The following is a 20,793-nucleotide window of genomic DNA, read 5'->3' as shown; positions in this document are numbered from 1 at the left end:
ATTCTTTCCTAGACGAAGAATCATCACGCTTCGTTTGCACCATCACGCACGGGACATCTTGCATTGAAAGAAACAAGAAAAAAAATGAGAAAAAGAGGAATAAAGAAAAAAGAAATTGAAACGAATCGCCACGCATTCTCACGATTTCATTTATATCATGGCAGCTCCGTCTCTCAGTCTCGTCGCGGGGTCGCTAAACCCGAGAGAATGATCCAGCCGGTGAGAATCGTTGACGGGGCCTAGCGGGAGGATTGACACTGAAGGATCGTCGGAAACGACACGGGATATTCGGACGAATATGCGGCCGCTGATCGATGCTCCTTAGGGTTCATTAATCCCTCCCCTCAGACCCTCTAAATCATCACGACGAAATCATGCTGCCGGCATGCGGCAGGCTGGCGCACTTCAAGAAGAGATTAAAGGGCCGCGAGCTGCAGCATCGAAAAACGATCTGCGCGCAAGGCGGATAAGATGAGCAAGAGCGTCGAGCTACTCGCTGGGTCGGAGGACAGTGAACAAATAGCAGCGGGTGAGTCTCTCCCAGCTTAACCCCTCACCGACAACTTCCATACTCCGTTGTAAACTGTCATTTTCTCGCACAGCATCGAGCTTCATTGATTTTGTTCTTATTTTATCTGTTGCGATTTCTTGTATGCACAGGGTGTTTCTAAATTGTCACCTCAACATCGCAGTGTGATTTTACATCTTTCGTTTGATTTAGAAGGATGGAAAGTGACCACGAAATTTATTTTGTCTTTAAAAGGGTTAATATTTTATATTATATTTTATTCAGCGTCAGAGGGTATTTATGTTTAGGAATTGTTTGGACTACTTCTTTTAAGAATATTTTTACTGAACTTGTGACAGGGAAGCTTTTAAAATTTTATGTTAATTCTAGATAACCTATTCTTTCATAACAAAGGCATATTATAAATAATTATTAATGATTTTCTACCACAGTGCTCATATTACAATGTTATTTAGCTACTTATGTGAATAAACATTTTTATTCGTCATCGATTTTCTTATTGCAATTATATTTAAGCAATTTGGAAGCTCCAGTCATCGGTGACCACTATGGCAGAAAACGTGTTAAAAAATCGATTAAACTAAAAGACAATCCCAGAAAATTAAATATTCGTCTAAATAGTCTACCGGCTTCCGCCACTTTTGCGAATTCGAATTTGGGACCACATTTTTAACATCTGCTAAGACTATTAACGTTAATTTTGTAAAACCGACAAAACTTATGCATCAACCCAATGTATGCTATAAAGAAAATGTAGATTTACCAAGAATATTTTTTTCCGTGTTTCTGATTTTTTAATCACCATTAACTATTTCCAAAATTTTCCTTTGTGCAAAATTAAAAAAAAATTTGTGGTAGTCAGGAGGATAATGATATTTACTGTTACTAGCTACTGTTCTAGATTTGTATTGCGAGTCTGACATTATAAGACAAGGGTTTAACGATTTCCGGCCTTAACGTTTCCTTCTCTAAGTATGTGCAACCCTTTTCATTCGGATTTTCCCTAAGGAGTCCAGTCATCGGCTAATGGGAACGCGTGTCCTCGTGTAAACCCACTTTATTGAGAGGAAGGAACACGTTTAACAATGCTTTTATTCCCCCGTTTCGTTTACCTTTCTTGTTTGGTTTCGCTTCTTTCCAAGCTGGAGCGTTGCTAAGTGTTTCGCTCGAACCTTACGTATGTTTGATACTCCGTGAGTTGTGTAACGAAATTCCCCCATCATTTTTCGATGATCCGGATGGAGGATAGGAGGATTACAGGAATTTTCTTGGAAGTCTTGAAATTCCTGAATGGTGATCTAGCTTCATGAAGCATTTAAAGGTCGCGAAGACTTTGAAAATCTTTGGCATTCTGAAGGTTAAGGTGCTGCGATGTTCTTGGGAGTTCTAAGAACTTTGATTGCCTTGGAAGTAACTTAAAAATTTAAGAAATCCTGAGAATTTTGAAAATTGAAAAAATTTAAATATTCTTGAAAGTTTAAAAAATGTTGAGAGTCTTGAAAATTTTTAAATCTTGAGAACTTTGAAAATTTGAAAGATGTGGAGAATCTTGTAAATTTAAGAAATCTTGAGAGACTTCAAAAATTTATTTTCATTGAATATGTTGAAGCTTGAATGTCTTGCAATTATGATTAACTTGATTATGATTAGCTTTTGCAAATTGACAAATGTATTAAATCTACTATATATTGAAGTTACATTGTTTAAAACTTAATCTTTTCTGATAGTCCACAGAAGTAATTAAAATATCAATAATAGCGTATGATTTCTGTAATAATGAAAACGATTCCAAACAACAGAAGTCACTAGAAAATCAGTGATGTAAGAATCGCTTGATTTTCAAGGTTATTGGCTAATTGATCAAATTAACTTCTTGAAGATCAACGCTACAAGTTTCACGCTCGAAACGTCTGTTAACACTAGAACCATCGAGTGTTTAATATGATTAATGTGTATTTCTTTTAAAAATTATAAGAGTACATTTTTTTTTAACACTAAAACTACCAGACGGATCAAAATGATCCACTGTTGATTTCTTTTTCTGCAATTATTAAAGAGATGTTTATCAGAGAAATTATTAAAGATATTGATTTAGCAATACGCAAACTGAATTATAGATCAATTCAAGTCTCAATAGATCCACTCTTGAAGTTTCTATAGTGGAATTTCAAAAAGTCAATTCAACTGCTTGGTAGTTTTAGTGCTAATTTCTGTTAATGTTTATTACATTACCTAATATGAAACTATTAATTTTCAAAACAGTTTCAAATATGTAACACATTTATAATATCAGTAATTACAAAATAAGAGAATAAGACATTTAAAATTAAAAGTCATTCTGACTGGTGTGGTAGTTTTAGTGTTAAATTGGTTAGTGTCAGAGTTACCCAGTTTTATACGACTTTCCATCAGTTAGAAGGGAAAGGGACATCGTCAATCGAACCGGCCGCCCTCCTCACATTGTCAATCCCGCGTCACGTTGCTGTACACAGCGTCAGATAATATCTGCATTCGAGTCGACACGGTCAATGAAGTTTAACGAGGCTGTATTGGCGATGATTGGTGTTAAATCTGGCTTCACACGGCGATTACGTAAACTGTTAAATCTGATTTGTCAACGTATACGTTGTTTCGAGTTGACTGTACAAACGATCTATTCTTGTATATTTCCAGAAACAGTCGGCCTACATTTTTCAATTAATCTATTATTAATGTCGTACCAAATCATCTTATGAAAAAAACATTTTATTCGTCTACTCGATCGATATGAAATTAAACTTTTATCGTTAGACTTAATCGTGTTGAAAGCTAATAATGATTGTTCTAAATATTAATCTCGATTTGGAGTTTTAACTATGTAGAAATATTCATAGCTTCGATCGATCCCCAAATTAAGCAAGAATTTTTTTTAACTAATAAAATTTTATGTTGAATTATCGCATTGAAAATAGAAAATTTATTTGCCGACTCAATTGTTGATGAATTGAGTTCCATTTGCCGATTCAATCGTTAGAAAATTGAATCCTCATTCGTAGACCCAATCATCCCCAAAATTAATTTTCACGATTCAATGGTCCCAGAAATCGATTTTCATTGGTACAGCCAACGATCTTCAACGTTAATTTTCATTCGAGAATGTAATCATCATAAGTGTTAATCTCAGCTTCAAGTTTCAACGACTAAAGACATTCACACATCGTCTTGTCAAACGATCCCCAAATTGAGCATGAATTCAACCCAGTTAATTAAACTTTACATTTAATCATCGGACAACGAATAGAATATTCATTTGTCAATCCAATCGAGAATTTAATCATCATAAATCTTAATCTCGTCTTCGAGGTTCAACGATCTAGAGATACTCGTTTCATTAAACAATCCCCAAATTGAACATTCAACCCATTTAACACGAAAACTGTCGAGTAAGTAGAGTGACTGTTCCATAATGTCTTAAAAAAGTTTTAAAATATGTACCTCGAGATTGTAAGTGCCCCGTACTGGTGTACTCATACAAATATACATATCTGTTTTGTAATTTTTCACAAAAGCATCTTCATAATTTTGAGAATTGTGAAATAAAAGTTTCTAGATAGGTAATTTTTATAGTATTCTAGTAATTCTAGTGTTAATCAAACTTTACATTTAATCATCCGGTAATAAATAAAACATTCACTTGCCGACCAAATCATTCCAAAGACTAATTTTCATTCGCCGACTCGATGCTCGCAGAATTTAATTCTCATTGGTACAGCCAATTCAAAGTTAATTTTCATTCGCGAGCCTAATCATCAGTTTTAACGATGTAACAATACTCGCCTTGTCAAACGGTCCCTAAATTGAACACGGTACAACCTAATTAATCAAATTTTACATTTAATCATTAGACAGCAAACGAAACATTCACTTATGAAAGATTAATTTTCATTTGTCGTCTCAGTGCTCCCATAATTCAATCCCCATCGGTACGGCCAACGATCTTCAAATTTAATTTTCGTTCGCGAGCCTAATCGCCCCGAGTGTTAATCTCGTCTTCGAGTTTCAACGATCCATAGATACTCGTCTTTTCGAGCGATCTCCAAATTGAGCATGAATTCAGCCTGATTGAACAAGGTCCTGCCAGCCTCTACCCCGTCCGTCTTCCTTAATTTGCACGTTTCGTGCTGTACTCGTTCTCCTTATTCGCGCAAAAAACTATTTTATCCCGTCATGTGAATCGCCGAGACGAGGAATTCATTTCGCGATCGGATTCAAAGCAACATTGCCATCATTTGATCATGTAATTCGTGCCGGTGGATCGGACGGTGAGATTACACTACAATCCAGCCGATCGCATAAGAATGGTGGTACGTTCAGGTATAAAACGGATTCGACTCTTGTTAGTTTACTTTCCTGTTGGGGCTCCTCTTTCCCTTGGTGGTCAGAACGTGACATTATCCTGTTTGGAACACCGCGCCGTAGTTTAATTGATTCACCTGACCCCCGGAAGTATCTAAAGGCGATGTTTTCTGCGCGCAAGTGCTTGCGACGAGCGATTTTGCACTTTTGTCAATTTGATCGCTGTAGCGTGGAGCTAGGTAACATTTAGAAAAGAATGTTTTGGATGGAGTATTTTATTTTGATCAATGGAAACGTGAAGTTAACTGTTTAGGGATTTTTGGAAATTGTATATTTCGTGTTTGTGAGGTTTTTTTAGAAGCAATGGGGAATAAAATTGTTATTTAGTGTCAGTGGTAGTACCAGTATTATTGTGCGGTGAGAATAAAAATTACAGACTCTTTAAAAATACAATTGAGTGAATAAATTAGCCGACTCATTTGTGTGTCGTAACAAAAGTTACTTAAATTCTTTAAGGGAATGCACAATTTTATTATGGTTATGATATATTATTAATTACAAAGCACATAAACATATTTAAAAATGAAAAATTAGTATTATTATGCAATTTATTTCAAAAAAAGAATATTCTCATAATATTTTTTCATGTCAAAACAATGAAAAGTAATGTATATACTTATGTATAACACTGTCAGGGTTTACCGGTGTGTCTATAAAGAAGCAATGGACATAATTTCAAACTTTACCATTCACATATAACTAAACTTTATTTTCTTAGCTTATTATCCAGCAACCAAAAATCGAAATAAATATTTCCTTACGTTTAATTTTCAAAAACATCGTTAATCATTCTTCGACAAATTCCTCGGGATTCATTCTTACGGAAAAATTGATCACAAATACAGAAAAATCCACGTCTCCTTAAATTTTCAGTATTTTCTGTTCTAACCCCTCGAATCGCGTGTTTCCTCTTGAAATCCCCCCTCCCCCCATAACTTCTGAATTGTATGTTCTTCTTTCAGCCGTGTATTTCCTCCAAGAGCGTTTTGATTTCTCCGTTCAGTTTGAGATTCAATCGAGACGGGTACCCATAAAACAAACATCCTCTACCTCTGATTCGCAGGTCAAGAATGGTTGTCGTTGTTCGTGTCGCAATATTGACTTTATCGTGGTACATTTTTTTTAAATAATTGGAGGACAGCCAGCTCTCCCCCCTCTCTAGTATCGTAATAAATGATTTCATGTTCCCCATGTGTTTTACGACTGCAGCGGACCAAACAGCCCTCATATTTTTCCGTGGGGCGACCAGATATATAACCAGGATTCTCGTCCGATGGCTGTCCTCTATCTCTGCCGGATAACAGCTTTCCTTTCGGTTATGGGTTTCGAAATGACAACAGCAAATCTTCCTACACTCTGGTATCAACCCCTTTAACTGTAAAATTGTCCTGGTAAGCAGTGTCATTCTCGAACTTCAAATTAAGTACAACTATTGTCTCTATTTTTTTGTGAATGTTATTGCAATTCAATTCCTAGGAACAAAAGCTTTTGAGTATCTACGCGTTATATGGACTACGTTTGTTTTTAAGAAATAAAATACTAATAATAGTGGTAATAGTAATGATATAATAGATATGAGACATATGATATAATAAATGATATGTTCACAAAGATACTTTTGATAGCAAAGGGTTAGTACTATGTATATTACTTTTCGTACATTTGTCGTATCTGCATATGTTACAGATTTTAAAATTCAGGGTTTAATTTGTATTTTTCAACCGATTGCTGATAACTCAGTGCTTATGTACATTTTCCGATCAATTCATAAGAGTTGCAATTCAACAGAGATTTGTATCTGGAAACAGTTTTATTGAACTTTAAACGAAACATGAGATTTATTAAAACTGTTGTCTCGTATATGTGACTCATATACGTCTACACAATATTCTATTTATATATCTACACAATATTCTATTTATATATTTATTTTGTAAAACCTTTTACAATTTATACAACTTTTCTATATAAGATTTGCATATTTGAGATATATATTTATAACATGTGAAAATACATTTAAATGAACACGTAATAAAAGTGCATATAGGCGTAAGTTTAAAAGTATAATGCGAAAATGAATAAAAATCATACATATACAATATTGTTAATGAATATGTAATTCAGAGTTTGGTTATTAATTTTTATTTTTAGTAATATAAATATATTTACGTGAGTTGAAGACAAATAAAATATTTTTTTTTATTTTTACTGTGTAATGAACTTGATTTTTGGTAAAACTGTTATTATTATTTGCTTCGAGGTGATATTTCAAACACGATCGATCGGATACACCGTGTGAAATGATTAAATAATATCTAATCATAACGTAAGAAGCGAATCCAGGACACAAAGTAATAAAAGCTTCACAGTTCTGTCTGACCTTGTTTCAAAGCTTCTTAAACTGCGTCAGATGTTCGCTGAACTTCGAGATAACCATTATTACGATATTCTCGGACGAAAATCGATAGTCTAATACTTGCCAAACTTGTTCGAATCAATAACGGTTTTAATATTATTTTATCGCTTATATATCATTTTAGGGTACAAGACGTTCAACTTTTTATGTAAATTCAATTTAATTAACATTTGTAAATTTTATTAGTTAACATTAAACTCCACAGTCATTTGGGTTTGAATTGATAATTTAAACATTGTTGTCGCAAATTTTTAATTTACATTTCCGAATATATTTTAACAAGGATAGCAAATAATTTAGAAAGATTATCTCACAAAAAGAATTTTTATTTCAAAAATCTCCTATAGGATGATTGAACAAAATAATAGGGAAAACAAGATCATGTTTTGTTGTTTCTAATCAAAACGAAAGCCTGTGGAACAATGAAAATAAAGAAATAGAAAAAAATTACAATAAAATACGAAATTAGGTAAAGCTCTTGCAGTTTGACAGTAGAAATGGAAAATAGTGAAAAGTACCATATTATAAGCGTAGTATAACTATATGGAATATACTGTAACTATAATATATAAAAAATTTAGTGTAACTATACTTATTATGAAAAGTGTAATTATACTTCCAATAAGTATAGTATAACTATAGTTATTGTGGAAAGTGTAATTATACGTGCTATAATTATAGTATATCTATATTTATGATGAAAAGTTGTAATGATACTGACTATAAGTATAGTTATACTATACTATACTTATTGTAGAAAATGTAATTATACTTACTACAAGTATACTTATGCTATACTTGCAAGTCAATAGATAAATGTTATTCCTTACTTAATTAGATTAGATCAGTATCTTGAAGCTGGGGGATCGCCTGTCGTATTCGTTTCCGTCGTGGATTAATGTGTTAGGAACATTTCCGGGGAATCTGGCAGAAATCTAATAACATTCGACGCACTAAGGTCATTTTCCTTCCCCTATCGGATGTTCCCTCTCTTGCTACGATCAACTCGATTGGTTTCCATATACTGGGTGGCTCAGAAATTGATACATAGTGTACTTTATAAGAATTAATTCTAATTTAAAAAAAAACAACAAAAATGTTTAATTATACCTTTTTGTACATATTTTATTAATCTGTAATAAAATAAACATGTTCGTTATTTTATAAAATATTTTAGTAGTATAGATTGCACCTTCTTTTTCTTTTTATGCTTCAGTAGGCGTTTTATCTAAATCTCCGCTGATTTGCATGATTCGTTTCACTTCTGGATTATTTGATTTTTTCACGGAAAACTGTATCGGTAAAAGAAGTCCCGCGAACCTCGCATTAACTGAATTTTTGTTCGCATTAAATGCGACCTAGTAACATTTTATAATTTGCATTAAATCGAATGTCGCATCAATCGAATCCTACTTCGTATTTCACGTTTACAAATGTTTAGAAATTACAAAATATTATTGAGTAATATGTTATGCTGATGAAACAAAGTATTTTCATTAATAAACTTTATTTAATTGTTATAACTGGATGATTATTTAATAAATTATATCAAGGAAAATAAATGTTTTGAGACAGATAAATTACAATTTAATCAATTCAGAGAGACACAAAAATGATATCCAACAAAACAAAAATATTATCGATTCATTAGGCAAGCAATAAATGTTCTGATATTTGGCGCATGCCTTTAAACATTTCTGACATATGGTATTACATAATTGCTAATGGTCTGAACAAGAATGTTTGAATAAATAATGAATTTCATTTGCGTTTTTCAAGTTAAAAATGTATTCCAGTAATAAATTCGTTCCAGCGTGGTGAAAAGAAAATGCTTTTGTTTTATTTATTTGATCCGTTTAAGAGTTGTTTGAGAAAAATTCAAATGGATATTAAACGCAAAACGATGGCTCCAGGGTTTGTAAATGATGAGGAATACCCTGTAGAATTATCAAAATGAACAGAAAAAAAGTGAGTATTATGTTTCCACAGTTTCCCAGTAATAATAGAAAATTCTCAGTAGAAACATGAAAGAAAATAATAAAAAAATAAAATTTTGCTTTTGCTGTTTGTCAATAGAAACGGAAAATGCCCTGCAGAACCATTAAAAAAAGTACAATTTTATTTCTGTAGTTTGTTAGGAAAAGCAGGGAACGTTATTTTGGATTGTAAAAGGAAAAACTAGGAAAATGTTGGTGCAGTGTGTTAATGAAGACGAAACAGTTCTGCGTGCAACCATTAAAAAATGTAATTTTACCTTTCTAATTTGCCAGGAAAGGCGAAAAATATTCTTTTCAATTAACACTGTGCTTTCGAAAGTTTTTCATCAGAAATATTCAACATTTTCGGATGAGAAATACAGCACGTTTTTTTAAACTAACCGAATAAGAAGTTACATGTAAATTCTATCGAAGATATCAAAAGACACATTTTGAAATTTTAACTTAAAATGATCTTCCATGTCCAGTTGTATCTTTTGAATTGACTTCTCGAATGACGATTACAAAATTAACTACAGGAAATGTCCAAAATTAAATCGAGAAACAGTGATTAAACTGAAGAAATAATTCGAAGTTAAAATTTCAAAAGAGGTTTTTTGATGCTTTCAGTAGTAATAGTATTAAGGAAGGAAACTATTTTATTTTAATATTGCCAATATTGATGCATTATACGAAGTTTAATACATTCGAAACCGGCAACGTAGTTTTACGTCGTCCTAAATTCTTTAGCTGAATACGGAATCCTACGTTATTTTTAATTTTTCTACAAGAAATATTTACATCTACATTATAATTAAAAAAAAAAATTCCACTAGTTAATCCTACGTCATTTCAAAATCCATATTCAAGAATTAACAACACAGTTCTATCATAAATTTTGTATAATTATGCACAATGGAATAGTAGATCGTTGCGGTATTCACCTATAAACTTTGTGAAATTATACGCGGTCGCGAATAATAATTAATATTACATGTCAAACTTTATGTTTTCCTGTATCAAACTAAGTGATCACTCAGAGTTGCCTCTCGAGTACAACGAGTTAAACTATTATCTAATGATATAGATGATAAATCATTTTCAAACGTTTCAGTTTAATACGCACGTTTTATGTGTTAATAACGGTAAACGCAACAATTATTATTTGTAATAGCGAAAATTTCAAACACGAAGGGAATTAAAAACAAAGTAAAATCTTACTTTTGCAATTTGGTAGGAAAATTAGAGAACATTTTTTTAAGCCATAAAAGAGAAAAACGAAAAAGAGCGTAAACATATTTGTGCAGTTTGATAGGAAAAACGAGAAATCTCGTTCTGAACTGTGAAAGAAGAAACTAAAAGAAGTAAAATTGCACTTATATAGTTTGTGCGAAATAAATGGAAAGCATCCTTTTCAACTATGAGAGAAGGAAATAGAAAGAGTTTAACCATATTTCCGCAGTTTGTCGAGAAAAATGGGAAACATTCTTTTGAATTGCAATAGAAAAAAACTAAAAATATGCTCCTGCAATTTATCAGGAAAAATGGAAAACGTCTTTCTGTATTGCGAAATAAAAGTTAAAGTATAAAATCATGCTCGTGCAATTTGTCACTAATGATAGGAAGATTTCTTTTAGAAGCGCAAGAGAAAAAGTAAAATCATACTCAAGTCTCTGAAGCCCTTGCCTTTTATAATGACGAGTGAAATTCACGTTGAAAATTTCCAGATTAATTTAACAAAAATCAATGTTCCTCGTAGCACATTGATCGAAGCGAAAAATTGCTCTGTTATTGGGTGATGTAAAAATTCTGATGTTTTTTGCAGCAAGTAGAAATATCACTGGATTTATTTTTCTCTTTAAAATCGCAATATTTTTACAATAATGGAATAAATCAGCTTATAGAAAGAAGGGAGACGGTGTAATAGTAACCAATGAAAATTATATAATAATCAATAAAAATATTTGAAAACTCTTTTTTTTATTTCTTATAAAAAGACGTTAAAACTCTTGCATCAATTCAATATTTTCAATATTTCATCTTCAAAGTATGCATGTACTTACAGTAATTGAAACAATTCTTCGCATCGTATGCAAATTAAAGATTCTTATATTGATTAATTGAGCATAGTTGCAAAGAAAATCATGTGACAAGGGGTTAATAATGATACAAGGGAAAATCCGTTCAAAATCCTGAAAGAAACAAGCGAAAAAATTAGAATCATGTTTTTACGTAAAAATGGCGTGTAAAATAGTGACTATACCTGAATCTCCATTTACGCGGCACACCTTTCGTGTGAGTTTCTTATTTACGCGGTAAATTATTACACTATTTACTCTTTTACTGTTTGCACGTGATATCAATTTGCGTGATTTGAATTTAGTGGCACCGAACAAAGTTTACTTTTGTTTCCTAAATGTCATTATTATTTTTTTGTTAATACTTAGTCACCCGAATGGGGTGATCTCCCATTTTTCCCTTCGCAACACACTGCTTTTTATTTTGATTAATTTTTCTTTTTATATTTAGTAAGTCGTGAGCTAGGATTATCAGCAATTCACTAAACACCTTTCTTTCTTTTATAAAACAAAGTTCTTAACAAAATCAGTTAAATGAGTTTAATTAAAGTGAATAAAACAGGTTAGAGTTATAGTTCTTTTTAGGTGGTTACGTAAGTGTCAACCTATGTGAAACAAATATTAAATTACTAATAACGAAAATATAACTAAAATCATTAATTTATTTTCATATATATATCATTATATAATTAAATCATTAAATTATTAATAACTCATTTCCTTATCTATTAAATATATATTTATAAAATATAAAAAATTAAATATACATTAAATATGTATTTGTAAAACTTATACCAGCTTTTCTTTCCAATATTTCGTTTTATTTTATAGTGAAAAAACTTTATTTACGCCACTTTCATTCATGTAAAATGAATCCACGTGGAACGGATATTCCGGGTAAATGGAGAGTCAGGTGTATTACAAAATTATATTAAGTTGGAAAGGACACGGGAATCGGAGACATTTGATATTTGGTTGAAAGGTTATCGATGTATGATGAGAAGGGAGGAACGAGTGGAGGATCATAGGAAAATAGGGGCAAGCGACGCGACTAGAAAGAATATACAAGGAAAACACATTATACGTGCTCCTTTAAGGCTCGCACAGTTATGTCACAGCACATAACTTGCTTTTGCGTTATGGAAATCTAAATGGCGTTCCGTGTGCGCGTACACAATGACCCTGGAACATGAATGGGTGGTTCATGCTTGATAACGCGGACAAAGAATGCGCTTTGGTTGAATTTTCTTTGCCCGCTCAAAAATTCGTACCGTTCATACGAAGAATATAAATCATTTGACGCACTTTTGCTACAAAATGTTAAGTTGAATGTTGGGATGTGGCCAGGTGTTACAGTTTCATGGAATTGATTGGTGGTTTCATAATGTTTCATAACATTTTATAAATAAGGAAATTAATAATTAATGGTTTAATTATTTAATAATGAAATATGTAATTTGTATATATAATTTAAAAGTAAATCAATGTTTTTAATTATAGTTTTATTATTTTTGTTTCTAATTATTGGTAATGGGATCTTGCAAGGATATGTATAAATACATATAAAATAATTACTAACTATTATTCAGTCATTATTTGTCTATATTAAATATTTCTTTTAAATAATATATAAATAAATAATACATAAATAATATTACGTAGAACTTTTTTTATTTTACATATATGTATACAGGGTGTAACATTTGAATGAGAATGGCGAAATACTTTTGGAGGAATTGAGGCTATGGAAAAAATACTGTTCTTTTTTATAAGGACGATAATTTAATTCGAGAAGGTTAATCGGAGACTGTACAATTAAATAAAAATGAAATGATTATATTATTGTTGTTTTGATGGTGAATGTTTTTCAAAAAGCGAGTTTGATTGAGCGGCTTCTATCGTTTCTAATCATTCCGCGGGACGCCGTAAATGTGTCGAGTCAATGCCGGAAGTAAGACCTACATCCACATAGCAATTTCCTAAATACATAGAATGGTGTTCCGAGCCATGCCTACTCATGTATATGCTGAAGCTTTGTTAAACGTCCTACTTCCATGAAAAGTTTTCTTTTTCTTTTTTATCAGACTCGCCCTCCTAGAATAACCAACAGCGCTACAATTATTTTAAAGACCGTCCCAAATCATTTCCGATTACTTTAATGCGATGATTATCACCGTGGTCACCAATAACCGATACTTTCGAATTGCTTGAAAACAACTACAATATGTAAGATGACTGATGTTGAATAAAAATATTTAAGTGTAACTAAATAATATTGTAACGTAAGCATCGTGATACTGTAGGAGAAAAAGAATATTTTATTTATATAAACAATATCTTTATTACACAACTTGCAATAAAACAATGAATCTAAATTAAATCGCGCGCACAATATGTACATTCAAATACATTCATCTCACTCGTACACATTTTAAAATATTCTTTCGTCACCATGCATTAACTTCACGTACATTTGGAATATTCTAGATTCAGTTAGTACTATTACTATCGAAAGTGTCAAAAGACATCTTACGAATTTTTAACTTAAAATTATTTTCCAAGTTTAGTCGTATATTCTGTATTGACCTTTCGACTTTTCCAATGACGATTATAATATTAACTATACACAATGTCCATAATTCAATTGAGGAAGGATAATTAAACTAAGAAAATATTTTTAAGTTAAAATTTTGAAGGGTCTTTCAACATCTTCGGTAAAAGTAGTCTTAACATGAACATCATTAACATATAAAAATCAATATTACAGAAAATCGATTTAGTCTAGATCATTCCAATGCCTTGAATAGTTATCAAAAAACAGACACACGCAACCGCATCTTTCATCTATTGCACACGCGTTCATCATTCACCAATACGTCCATTTCCACAATACCAAATACTTAATAATTGTTTTTATATATTTTTTCTACGAAAAATAAGTGACATACAAAACGTTCAAGATTTTCGTGGTTGTCAACGTGTTAATACTTACGAAGGTCTCATGAAAATAAGATCATAGATTTCAAGAAACATAGCGAGCTAAGAATTCAAATGCACAGATGGGTTAGTTAGGTAAGCTGCAATGAAAACTAATTTTAATAATTTCATTCCCATTTAATTATTCAAATGAAATTGATACTATCCAATTCTTCCAAGTGACGAAAGCTTCAGGTTATACTATCAAATATAGCACAGTCTAAATCTAGCATAACAATGATTGCACTGCAGAATTTTATGCATTCATAGTGTACAAAGATCTTCAAATATTTATAAAACAAAAGTTTTGTTAAAATGCAATTTGACTTAGTTTTCAATTTACTGAAACCGTTTATCCAGACAATAGAATTCTTTTTAATATCAGTTCAATCATATCTTTTTATCTTACATTCTTTAATATAAGTCATGTCATATATTTTTACATAAACATCTGCAGTCATTATACAATATAGTGAAAAATAAACGAAAGTTTAGATCGTAATATGTAATATATGACCCATTGCACAGCAAGGCCTAAGATTGATCATTATGATTTCGTTTCCAACCTTCTGGCATTTAATAAACTTTAATGGAATTTATTATCGTCAATATATCGTTGTTAAAATGAATTTTTAAGTTTGTATAAAGTACTGTGTCAGGCATATATGAGTGACAAGGTGGTCGACAAGTTAATCCGTCTAATCGTTATAAAAAATTGGCTGTATTAAAAATAAGTCTTCCTCAAAGATTGATTGTCCCTGTTCGAAAACTTCGTGGAAGTTACTTTATCGCTGCCGGTAATTACATCCCTTTGTGGAGGAGATTGTAATGGCCTCATTGAAGGGATTAAAGGCTGAAGTAGCTTTCCCGCGTTCATAGAAATCGATCACCTCCCTAACGATATTACATATACCTAGAATGCATACAGGGACAGTTTCCCTATTATAAGGTCGAAGACCTTAGTACCGTTCCTAAGAATACTCTCATTACTTGCTACTCATTTTTAACCATTTTTAAATTTATTCACAATTGGTTACATTTATAACTCTTTATATTTGTTATCACATAGGGTAGGACATATTTTATTTATTTTTAACCATTTTTACATTTAATTACAATTAATTAGATTTACAATTCTTTATATTTGTTATTATGTAAATTAGAATATATTCTACTCACTTCTAACTATTTCTACATGTATCCATAATTAATTAAATGTCCAACTCTATATTTATTATTGTGTAAGTTCGGACACTTTGCATCAGTTTTTTTATTAGTCTTAATTAATGGCGAAACCAGTTCGAGCCCATTTAATTAAAAGATTAGTATATACACAGATTTTTGATTCTTTATTTAATTTTCACTTAAAGTCATGAAATATAATACTTTGTAAATCTTAGAAAGTCCGACAATCACACTTATAACTACAGATGTTTTTTTCTTTTAAACTTCTCCTATTCATTAAATATGCTGTCATATATTTTTTACAAAATTCGTGTTCCCTTTCAATCTTATTATCTCGATTTCAATGTAACAAGAACCGGTGAATAATAATGCTGCTTCGGTAAACATGAGGTCAAATACTTACATACTACCTGGGGACCTATAAGGCTGAAATTCAGAAGCTCGTTACGTAGAAGACTGAACTTGCGAGATTCGATAAGCTAGGGCCTGGCTTTCAAAAGTTCGATGATCAGGAACATAAACCGATCGTATCCTATAAATCGCGACCCTCGAGGCGGATGCGGTGAAACTCTTCTGTAAACCCATTAGTTAAAGTAAATCTTGACTGTCATGGGGAGGAAGTCGATGAACATGTCTTTTAGACTTGCGGGACATGTGAAATCGTGATACGTATCTCGAGGAGCACGGTTATCGCGACCTAGGGACTTATAAAATTCAGCTAACCTTGATTGTATTAGTCTGTAAGGAATTTAGGGAATTTAGGGGAAAATATGTACTACTCAACACATTGCGGATGGATTACAAGAATTCTCGTCTTTTCTGTTGTAGAACTTATGGTCTATCACAAGAATTCTCATGCCTTTAACACTAGATTTACTTGGTAACCTCGACCTTTAGCACTAAATTATTTAATAAATGTTTGTGTCGATTTTGATTGATGCACTTTTGTCAGTATGTATCTTAATTATCTACTTTCAAACTTCTGATATCTAAAATCTAAATGAACGAATATTAATTTTTCTAAGGACGATAGAACAAACTGTACGACAAATGTCCGTAAATTTAGTGTTGACATTTGTGTAAAACTTACTTGGCCACAACCAATAAAACTACTGGTCCGTAATATATTAACACTTGCACATCAATCGGTGAAAAAGATACAGGGCCATGAGTGGGTCATTTCAGACCCATGTTTTCCTATGTTAAAGCTTATCTAAAACTACTTATTTCTGGTTGATCTATAAATAGTTAACTGGAGCATACTTTTGTGAGTGTCTTTTGTATACAAATTGCAGTCAAATGCAAACTAATAAAACAATTTCTCTTTTTAATTTGCAAATATTAAGCAAGATTTCCTAAACTAAAATCTTAACCCTTTTCCCTATGATTTCTTTCATAATTATGCTTGATAAAACTATTTTATCATTCATAGTTTAGTAGAAAAAGAAAAGAATTTTATAATTATTCCGCGTATAGACATTCAGTAAACTGTTTCGATTTTGTTTACATTCCTATTTAAAGAGATTTCAAGGTTAATGCAATTTTTTTAAATGGGATTACTTAGTTTTATTAACGTCAGTTTAGTGCATTTTTAAAAATACAAATAAATATTCATATAGGGTTCAGTCTGTTCAACATCGCTAATTTAGATCATCCTTAGATCTATCTTAGATCATTCTTAACTGTTCCATTAGTCTCAACAATTTTTAGCGGATTGGAAGATCAACGTTTGGGTCTTGATCTTTGATCAACAACTGTGGAGGGTCTTAATGCGCATGGGGTCTTTTAGAGATGCAAACTGTTTTACGTCTCCAAGTGTATGGCTCACAGTGTTCTTAAGGATCTCGGTGCCAGTAATCGTGTATGACTTATAACTGTCAAGGATCCTCAGTGTCAGAAATCTGGGATGTCATAAGACCCTCTAAAGACTCGAGTATCTCGGCACTTCGCGCATTTGTTTTCGCTAATTCCGCTACATTCCTCTGGTTTCATCTGTTAGCTTACTAGATTCTACGATCTCAAGAACATGTTTACCGATCTTCGGCCTTAGAATTCCGATTTGCTAAATCCCAATAATTTATTGGGTTGTTTATTATCTTTTGCAGCTGTAGATTTGCGGCTTCTTAAGTCCTACGGATTCGGTTCCTTGTTTATGGATACATTTCAGCTGAACATCAATGTTTATCGTGTATTAGAAGCGCTATTTCGAGGTTCATGGTTCATCGAGTCGTGTAATTCAAGAGACTCCTCTCCAGCCGTTGCGCTGATTTATGTTTCTTCGATTCGAAGTTTTGATTGTTCGAGCTTTTCACGTCGAGCTTTCTATATTGTTTTAAGTCACACCCGTCCAATTTTCACGTGATCCAAGCTGTAGTTTAACACCGAAACTCTGGCGACAGTTCTTTGCACGTCATTTATGTTGTCTAGATTTATTGTTCACGTTAGACCGCGGATTTTTATGGGAATTTTACGGGGTAAACTTCGGAGTCAGACGAATTTCATTTTATACTAGAGCTAAAACTGAAAACGTTGAAATGGAATATTCTTTTTTTTCTAATTTAAGGTCCCACTCTTTTTGAAAGAACTGTTACGTCGTAAATGTCGTTAGTACCTAACAAAACAAAATATAACTATGGAAGTAAATTAGGTATACGAAGAATAGTTAAGTAAGAATATGTGCAAGATTTAGTATAGCATTAAAAATAATTGACAATATAGATATTTGGCAATATAAATAAAGCCATTTCACCCAGAATTATCCTATTAGAAAATTATGTGGAGATAAGAATAAAGAGAATAAATGAAGCATCGAATTTTTTTCTATTTCCAGTGAATTATTTTATCGAGTCATTCTATTGCTCGCCTATTTTATTCGGTCTTTTATTTAACCACTTGCCTTACGATTTGTTTCATCTTGAACGTTTCTACTTATACTATTTAATTCTTTAGCAATTCTGTGGGCACAGCTGATATAAAAAGTATTACAGGTTCAATTAAATTTATTTATGGAAGTCATAAAATTATTTTTGTAACGGTGTGGCAGATTTATAAAATAATTTACAAAGTCAAGTTAACACTTCTTTCATCTTTGTGTACATCTGAGATTTGTCACTCTCTTCAAAGAGACGAAGCAGTAAACGTAAACGACACTGCACGATAGTTAACCATTTGAAGACGGATATCGTTAAATTGGTGACATTAAAGTTTCATATCTAGGATATAAAATTGCAAACTAATAATTTAATTATTCAAATGAATAGAGCTCAGTAAGTAGTTTCCTTTTTTTCTACCGTCTAAGAGAAACATATTAAACATACCCTTCATATCATTTCGCAAGAAAAATGGAATATTCCGATGAAGTAATGAAAGAAAGAGGTTTCCCATGTATTGTTTAGCTTCCTTTGCTGAAGGTTTTGGATACTTTGGAAAATCCCCGTCCGCAAGGGGTTAACTTAAGTAGATACGACTGAGGCAACTGTTGTGTCAGCCAATTGTCACGCTTAGCTCGTGAATGATTTGTTTGTCTACTGTCCCGTTTCGGTGGACAAACTACGAGTAGAGTAGACCCAGCCAAATTGGATCAAGGGGTGAATCGGATCTAAATAAGAATCCCGATCACGTTTGTTATGTTACAAATGATACCTCTTACTTTTCGTTTCTCACTTGCGAAAGCAAAATTAAAAAATTCTTTTTTACATCGTATTATTAGACTGTGAATTTTTATGCATTTGCGTAGAATTTCAAAAAATCTAGAAATATTCCAAGATACTTTTTATAGTCCCGAATTTAATATACAAATGACCACTTTAACCAAGCTTTCAATATCACTTCGCAATAAAAATTAAAAATTACGATCAAGTAATGAAGAAAAGATGTTTTCCAGAAGCCATTAATAGTCCACATTGAGTTAACCCTCCATTGCATGAGTTTTTATGAAGGGTTTATAAAAACATGTATCTGTTATTCTATTTAAATGTTGTCGTGGTAATGAAATAAATAAAAAAATATTAATAAACATTGTTATGTATTGCATTTTATGACTGTTCTCATATAGGAACTTCACCCATATACAGCTACAAAACAAAAAAAATGTTTTTTCTACATAAATTAAGTTTCTAATTGTGATGCAATAGAGCAGCGTTTCTTAAACTATGGAGCGCGGCTTCAAATGGGGTCGTAAAGCGAAATGTTGGAGTCGTGTAAATTTAATTCAGATACATGAATTTAAAGAAACATTAGTCGCAATCCCTTCATTATCTTTAATTTAATATACCTCATTTTCTGTACAGCGCAGGTATAAAATCGTAATACTGTGCAAGTTGAGCTGTAAATTATATTTACATATTAAGAAATACCACTAAGCGCATTTAAATCTAGTGTCGCGAAATGATCTCGATGACAAAAAGGAGTCATGAATGAAAAAAGTTTAAGAAACGCTGTAATAGAGGGTTAACCTTTTAGTTACGGCGGGACTAATCACGAAGTTATACCTCACAGAGAAAGATTTATGCCGCTATAGTGGCGTATCGTTCAAAAAGATGATGTACACGAAAGCCACTATAGTAACATATAGTAGCTAACAGATTAAGATTCGAGGTTTAATTGAAATTGTCATTCTGAAAAATTGCAGAGAATAGCCGGGTGGAGGAGAGATCCAGACTGAACCTGAACGGGAGCCGTCAGCTCTCGAAAAGCGCCACGGAGCTCCGGAACAACGACAACAGTTCACCGTCACGACGCGGTGAACAGGCCGACTCCGGGGTCGCGCATCAGCATCGGCAACATCGTCACGCCACCTCGGTGGCGCAGCGTACGCACACATTTTTCGCCACTTTGAAGAGCCGTTGGGCCCGCAGCCGTAGCAAGGAGCGCAAGAAATCGAAGGATGCCGGGAATTTGCACTCCCAGGACGCCTCTTACAGGAGTGCCGGTGTCGAATCCGATTATGCGGCGGATTACTCGTCGGAACACAGCAAGAGCTCCTCGGCGACGCAGAGCCCGGCCAGGCATTGCCTCAATCATCCAGGTAACTTCTACTTCCTAACTTGTTATCGGATGATCAGAAAAAATCACGTCTTTCTATACAGGTTATTGATATTTCCTATGCCGTTGATTATTTAACCAGTTCACTACGTTTGACGAGTATATACGTCATCTTAAAACGTAAAATGGTACTAATTTTTTCAAATAAATTATTTATTTTTTTTAGATAAGTGTGCAATTATTGTTAGTTTTGCT

At 32.6% G+C, this 20,793-nt stretch overlaps 1 protein-coding gene across 2 annotated transcripts in view; it reads left to right on the top strand.

Moving 5' to 3' along the window:
• The window catches only part of Mctp (multiple C2 domain and transmembrane region protein), an 85,475-nt gene that overhangs the window by 15,690 nt on the left and 48,992 nt on the right, over positions 1-20,793 (top strand). For both annotated transcript variants that reach the window (XM_031970792.2, XM_076369563.1), the window contains exons 2-3: positions 165-529; positions 20,186-20,581. In XM_031970792.2, the coding sequence (XP_031826652.1) occupies positions 472-529; positions 20,186-20,581 (454 nt within the window). In that variant the 5' untranslated portion in view covers positions 165-471. The remainder of the gene's footprint in view (positions 1-164; positions 530-20,185; positions 20,582-20,793) is intronic.

The sequence above is a fragment of the Nomia melanderi genome, chromosome 7 (genome assembly GCF_051020985.1).
Source record: "Nomia melanderi isolate GNS246 chromosome 7, iyNomMela1, whole genome shotgun sequence".
Classification (NCBI taxonomy): domain Eukaryota; kingdom Metazoa; phylum Arthropoda; class Insecta; order Hymenoptera; family Halictidae; genus Nomia; species Nomia melanderi.
The sequence above is the reverse complement of the archived record's forward strand: the minus strand, read 5'-3'. Positions and strand labels throughout refer to the sequence as shown.